Source organism: Amblyomma americanum, chromosome 3 (genome assembly GCF_052857255.1).
Source record: "Amblyomma americanum isolate KBUSLIRL-KWMA chromosome 3, ASM5285725v1, whole genome shotgun sequence".
Classification (NCBI taxonomy): Eukaryota; Metazoa; Arthropoda; class Arachnida; order Ixodida; family Ixodidae; genus Amblyomma; species Amblyomma americanum.
In genome coordinates, this window is record NC_135499.1 from 56,047,114 (window position 1) to 56,054,460 (window position 7,347).

The window sequence follows — 7,347 nt, forward strand, 5'->3', positions numbered from 1 at the left end:
TCGCATTCTGCACCATAACAACCAGTGCCCCGTACACTGCCTGACTGAAGCGAGGGGGCGGTGCACAGCGCAGAAACAACGATGGAGGGTAGTGGTGAGTTTGCGTACACACGTTAAGCACGTACACACGAGGATAGCCAGGGTGCACGAGGAAAGAAGTAAAAGACAAGAAAGAAAGAGGTTTTGAAAGACGTGCTCCCAGCATGCAAACGCTCCGTGGGCCCATTCACGGGACCGTTTAGGGCCGGGAATTGGGCGGACCATTAGGCGGACCCTGTCATTAGTGCGTGTACTTGTTCTTCCCAGACGGGAGGCCACGACGGATCCTCGCCGTAATAGATGGAGAGATGTCCACGGAGCGGAGAAGCCACCAATACGGCGCCTCGCGGGGGAAGGCTCGAGCGATAAAGCACGGCAAAGGAGATGCGCTCCCCTTTTGTTTTTTCGGGGCGTGCGCTTAGTCATTAGTTAACCTAGCAATAGAATGCCCCGCTGGAGGGGTGTGAAGACGGGTCCGAGGCACATCGGCGTCGCTACCGCGGACTGCGCATACACGCGTAATCAAAGCGACAAAGAGTGATCGTGCAAACGTACGAGAGGTTAGAGTCGCAAACGCCATCAGGATGCCTATGACGGAAAGGAACAACAGCGAGCCCCTTCGGAGAAATCGCTCCTCGCAGCCCGTCGATTCCAGGCGAATGACAACGCGCTCTCTGCGGGTTGCGCCGCTTGCGTCCAAGGCGTGCAGGTAAGGAAGCGCCTGCGCTGGCTGCCCACGCGCTTCCGGCAGCTGCGCGAGCGCCCCTGCAGCCGACCCAGGCGCATCCTGATCCCGCGCCGTAAATTGACTCGGCCGCCACACAATTGGAAGCCGAGATCCGCGACCCTCGAAGACATGGCAGCCGTTCTAGGCACTGCGCTGACCGCGTTCGCTCGAGTGGCGGACGCATTGCTTACGAGAGGAGCATTGATCAGAAATGACAAAGAGGGCGATGCGAGATTAGTTAAGCACGAACGCTGCGCGGGCCGATAAAGGCACCCCCCGCCCCCCAGAGAGGAGAAACAGAGTTGCAATCGAATACACCGACAAGTCTTGCATCGCTCGTTGACTCCTTACCGTTCCAAACGACCGGCATCGTTGAGAAAAAGCGGAGATTGCTGGTAATACGGCGCATGAATTAAATGAATTAAAGGCCATGTCCTGGTTGCTAGAGGCCAATACGTGAAGCTGGTACGCTGAAAATCTAGTAGCCAGATAAGACAGTCATCCTGGCCGGCATGAAGGCCTCTGCATCCTAATTAGCAGCATCGTTCAGGAAAGACTGCTCCCCTAGCGCGCTAAGAGCCAGGAAACGAAATAGACGCGGAAAGAGATAGCCCCGGTGCAAATGATGAAAAATAAAACACTGAATAATAAGAAAGTAAGTACTGGGCTGCAAGACGGCTGCTTAGATTGAGAGTATAACCACAGCTCAAAGAGAGCGATGTCACTTAAACGCCACCAGAGGGTCTTTAATTTATCGTTTTGATCTAACTTGACTATCGATTACCACGGGCCTATTGGAAGCACTCCTTGTCAGCCTGACTATAAACTTTCTGTTCAGTAGTGTGCACAGGACGGCTTATTAATGTGAGCTCGTGGCGAGAGCGCAACTGTCTCTCATGGAGGGCAACAGGGCCGCCGTATACCTTGTTCGCATCTGAGTAAGAGGAGGAATGCGCGGAGTGGACAGGGTTCTCGCGACGGTAATTAAGCCTAACATTTCACGACGGCATGTTCTGCTTGGCGCAAGACGATTGCTTTCTCGCCGAAATGGCAGCACGTGGACTTGGGCCGTTCCGCGCAATGCGACTCCGTGTGACTGCGCAGAGGAACAGCGGGATTCCCAGAATCATAGAGACAAATGATAGAGTCCGGCCGTGCATCGTGAATGGGCGGAGGAGCGAACAAGTCAGGCGGGCCCTGAATGGCGCAGTTATTATCGCGCCAACGCACGCACGCGAGACCGCCAGCGGCAGGTGCTCACACAGGCCACGCGCCGACTGCGCATGTCTGCCTCGGCAACATTTCATCCGCTGACAGCAAAATAGTCGAGTCTCGAAGGCGATCGCGGCGGATGCGCGGAGCCGATTCGCACTGGGGCGAGTTGGAAGGAGGAGAGAGTGAAGCGAAAAGAAAGGAGAAATATTTACGAGCACGCCTAGTTCTACATCTGTATCACGGTCTGTACGAAATGGATAGTCAATTACCGTCTAGCTGCATCGAGCCACAGGCAGTAAGTATAACTCGGCCCGCGATGCGGCGACGCAGTGTAGACAGGCGGGAAGACAAATGAAGCAGGTACGAACGAGGACTGCACTACGACGAAGCGGAAGGCAACCATGCGCTGTTGGTGAAATTTTCAACTAGTTTCTCTTTTATGCAGCCTTCGGCCACAGCCCAGGTGTACGAAGGACTGCGCAAGGCTTTGATGGCAATTCTTTTTTGAAAGCGATGTTTATTACCTCAGCGCACAAAGGGGGCATAAATTTTCATCATAAATGAAAGAGAAGCATATGGTTAAACAAATGAAAAAAAAGGATGTAGATGTAATAAAGTCAAAGAGTAAGAGGTTATGAGGTCTCTGTTTTCACGTATACGGCGAAGGATCGGCCTTTTTCACACGGCTGCTCTGCGCATGCGTGCCTCTTCTCCTCCAGCACCACTGGTTGAGAATGAAGCCGCCTGCTCCTACTGCGAATGCGCAGGTACTGTTGGTGCCAGGTGCATGCGGCAGATGGCGGCAGCTGTCAAGCACACACTTTCCACTTTGCAGGCGCAGCTGGCTCCTCGTGGCATTCCACACAGGGCATCTCTTCTCGTGAAAAAGGCGAGAGAGCCGCTACGGCCAAGTGCCGGATCTCGGCTTTAGTGCCGGGCGAACCCACCGCAGCTGGTGCATATCGGCATCAGTACTGCGGCACTTGCAGACACGACACCTATATCAGAGTCTCTCAATACTCTGCCTACGTAGTAAGCAGAGTTGCAGCGTCCTCGACTTCTTTTTCTGCATCTTGACGCTTGTGACAATTATTTCCATGAGTTCAGCAGAAAGAGGCGTATAGTGCAGCCAAGAAGGGACCTATAGGATAACAGTAAGCAGAGCGCGAGGATTCACACCTCAGAACTTAGAACTTCAGAATTCAGAACTTACGACCAGTGCTGAGACAAGTTAAAATAAGCAATGTCTGCCAGTTCTTCCAAACTGAAACGGTTGCTTAAATGATGCTTTTTTTATTGATTGTAACGTCACTCTCTTTATGTGTATCAAATCTAAGCGAATAGCTCACGCTTCCTCCCCTAAGTGGCTTATTGGTTTCACGGTTGAAGCCTGGCACGCTATTTCGCCGAAAAAGTAAATTCGCCTCTTTCACACAAGGCTACAGTCCTGCGTTTAAGCAGTTAACTACTACCGAAGCTAAGAAAGAAACGACGACACATACAGTGTATGAACCCTGTCTTTTAAATGCGAGCGCAACTTGTGTTCTAACACCGTCACTTTCCAACACCGCACTCTGCCTCCTTCTCTCATTTTTCGTTTCCATTTCCCATGAGGAACAGCAGGCCACATACACTTTCTTACGGCCGACCTCTCCGCCGCTGCTCACATCAATGACCCCTCTCTCTCCCTCTCCCTGTCCTGCCCTCCTCGTCCTCACTCCCCGTTAAGCGGCATATGTCGATAGTGGCGAGCGGATCAACGTTACTAGACTAGGTTCTGTTTTGAAACTCCTGTGGCTGCGCGGACCCGCCACCGATTTTCGCATCTCGTGGCGCTGCTGTCGCGCTTTGCTCGGGAAGCGCGGCGGATCTGGCGGCACTGGCGGTGAAGCGCTCTGCTCTCAGCGGTTGTTGTTCGTGTGGCTTGGGGGTATTTTTTGCTGTAGTGTCACTGTTTTCTGCGATTGTCGTAGCCTAGGTGCGTAGTGCTTACTGTGGTCAGCAAGTGAACAATGCCGACGTGCTGTGTGCCTGGCTGCACGAGCGGCTATGCGACCGATAACAGCAAATCAGCCCGGCATTTCTTCTCTGCTCCCAGCAACGAGACGCTTCGTTCCGCTTGGAATAGGGTCATTCCGCGAGCCGACAAAGAGCTCTCGGCAAAGTCTAAGGCTTGTGACATCCATTTTCACGACCAAGATATTCTGAAAAACTACGTGCATGTCATCAATGGAAATGTTGTTGAATCGCCCCGTGGAAAATGGAGCCTCGTTGAAGGTGCCATCCCAAAGGTTTTTCCAAACCTACCTTCTTACCTCTCCAAGCCTCCCCAGAGAAAGCGAAAAAAGAGAGAGATTCGGAAGACTACCTTTCAAAGTACTGTGCGTGGTATCGGAGAGCACAATGGGTCGAATAGTGAAGACGTTGAGCTCGACTTGGGCATCGGTTCTGCAGCTACTCAGGAGATCTTATTGAGTGACATAGAGCGTGTTGAGCTGCTGCCTTCGTGGCAGAAAATTACACTTGGAGACAGTAGTGGTGCCTTCATTGCATTTCTCACGCTCAGCTCGACTAGCAGGATTTTATAAATAGAAAAATGCGTTTGCATCGGAGACGAGAAGCTGGCCACAGCAAGCGCACGCGGGCGCGCCGCAAAGGCGTACTCGCGTGTCAGCATCACCACTATTGACGACCTGCAAAACCTACTGAGCACCGTTGACAGACTTCATGTTTGTCAAGGACAAGGTGCACATGGAAGCAGCTGCAGCACGTCTCCCAAGTGCAAGGTCCTTTCGTTGCAGGCAACTTGCGCGTTCTGCCGCACTCAGAAGAAACGTATGCAAGGAGACATGTCAAGAGGAAGGCAATGAGGCAAATCTCAAGAGGAAGGCAATGAGGGCAGCAGCAGCAAGAATTGCACTTTTGGACAATATCAAAAACTTGAAAGAGCAGTTGTCAGCTAAGGATTCAGTGCAGTTGAAAGAAGCACTTGGATCACTTCCACCAGTACAGCAACTGGCTTTCGAGACATCACTGAAACAAGTGCAAGCTAAGGGCCCACAAGGGATGCGGTACACAAGGATGTGGGTGATGAACTGCCTGCTACTTCGAATTGCAAGTCCGAAAGCATATGGCTTGCTGCGCAGCATGAAGCTTCTCCCACTTCCCACCGGCAGTCGACTCAATCAGATAGTTTCAGGCATACCTTGCGAGTATGGCTACAATGCAGTTGCCCTTGAAACAATTCGCGGCTTCTTTAAGGACAAGCCTGCTGTGCAGAGATGTGGAACACTTGTGCTAGATGAAATCAAACTAAAAGAGTCAGTTCACTTCAACAGGTCACCTTATAAGTTTGATGGATTCGTCGATTTTTCGACTGCAGCAGGACAAAACAGGGCCATATCTGCGGACCATGCATTAGTTATTATGTTCGTCCCTCTTTTTCACAAATGGGTGCAACCAGTGGCAAGTTTTGCCACAAGAGGTGCAGCTCCTGGTTTTGTGCTTGCTAAGCTAGTTATAGAATGTGTCTTGCAGCTTGAACGGCACAGTGCCTCAATTATTGCTGTCGTTGGACCCATGTTGGAGTTTCAGGCAAGCTGGCCAGTACAGTTAACAAAATTCCGCACCCTACCCTCGAAGATGGACGTTTTCTCCACTTTCTCTGTGATGTACCGCATATCATCAAGTGTGTGAGAAACCATCTCCTGTCGCATACATATGCAAAGGTAATAGTCACAAAACTTGCTGAGAATTTGGAACTGAATAATGTACTGTGCATTTTTAATTTTTGTTTAATTGTTTGTAGGCGGGCCCTAACTGCATCAATTACAAACATTATCAGCAACTTTATGAAACTGAGAAAAAGGTGCAGTTGAAAGTTGTCCCTAAGCTCACCGCATCCCATGTCAATCCGGGAAAATTGGAAAAAAATGAATGTACGGCTCGCAACACAGGTATGTTACTTTTGCCTCTCAACATTTCTTTGCATGCCTTATTTCTTTAGTAGAGGCGAATCTTCCTTCATATTTACTCATCAAATGCCTTAAGACAATTTCCTGTGTTGAATTTTATTTCAGCTCTTCAGTAGGAGCGTTGCCATTGGACTGAAGTTCTACAAAGAACAACGTGAACCAGGGTTTGAAGGGACAGAGGGCACAGAGAAGTTTACGCTACTGATGAACGAGTTGTTTGATGCTCTGAATGCTAAGTGTCCCATTGAAGGCATTCGGAGGAACTCTCCGAAGATAAAAGTGAGTTCTTTTATGGTTATTGTGCCTGAAATCTTTAAACTGTACAGGCAGGCTGTCAAGCTGACTTGTGGCATTCTTTTCTATCGTTTTCCATACGTTTCTCGCGTAAAATACAGAGATGTGATTTCACTCGAATACATTACCATCACTGTCAATAAGTGCCACACATTTTTTTTTTACTTTCTTTGTAGGTCATTAGAGACTTCCTTGACCTTCTGAACACAACAGAGCGAAACACCATTCGAGAAAACACAAAATTGTTCGCATCGCAGCAAACGACCGAGTCACTTCGTGTGACCCTTCTGTCTGTTTTGGACATCATCGCTCTGCTGCATCAGAAGGAAGTGCTGTATGTACTCACAGCAAAGCTGAATCAGGACCCTCTGGAGGTGAGTGGCAGCAGAGTTTTTTTTTTTTTCATGTATCTCAAATTCTTTTGATCAAATCTCAAAACTATGTATTCTATTTGCAGCGTTTCTTTGGAGTCGTGAGGAGCTTTGGCGGCGATGAAGATCACCCCACAATTACGCATTTTAGTCAAATATTTAGGCTTCTGAGTCTCTACACGCCGCTAAAGATGGCAACAAAAGGTAATTGCTCCGGTGATGCCGACCCTGTGCTTGTTTCTGTTGAGGAGAGCCTTAACACAGGCAAGTTGGCAGCTCTTGCTCAGAAGCAGGCTCGGCAAGACTGGCTGGATGAGATTCTTCAATAAATTCAACTGCAGGAGCATGCACCTGATGATGAATTCCAGCACAACTACAATCGGCCTGTCACAAGAGATGCAGTCCTGTATTACCTTGCAGGGTACGTTGTGAAAAAAGCAAGGAAATTCACTAGCTGTACTGATTGTCTGAATACTCTCGTGGGTACCTGCCATGTTCCACAAGCAGCGATCCTGACTGAAATGCGGTCGTATGTACCTGGTGCCCTGCAGCAACCGTCAAGTGCCCTGAACGCCCTGCTTGCAGGCATTGAGCGGGTCGTCGAAGAAAAGACTCGATCGAATGAGGTGTTCGGGGACCTATTTTGGACCATTGTACAAGAGCTTGGCCAAGACATTGTTGTACCAGTTGGTTGCCGTGTGCATTTTGAAGATTTCACTGCCCGTAT

General features: G+C 49.8%; 1 protein-coding gene across 1 annotated transcript; it reads left to right on the forward strand.

The window, feature by feature from the left end:
• The first annotated feature begins 5,913 nt into the window (after nt 1-5,913).
• On the forward strand, nt 5,914-6,949 carry LOC144123741 (uncharacterized). Its single transcript, XM_077656509.1, has 4 exons — nt 5,914-5,937; nt 6,061-6,339; nt 6,426-6,623; nt 6,707-6,949. Exons 1-4 carry the CDS (start codon nt 5,914-5,916, stop codon nt 6,947-6,949), a joined length of 744 nt encoding a protein of 247 aa, XP_077512635.1.
• The last annotated feature ends 398 nt before the right edge of the window (nt 6,950-7,347 follow it).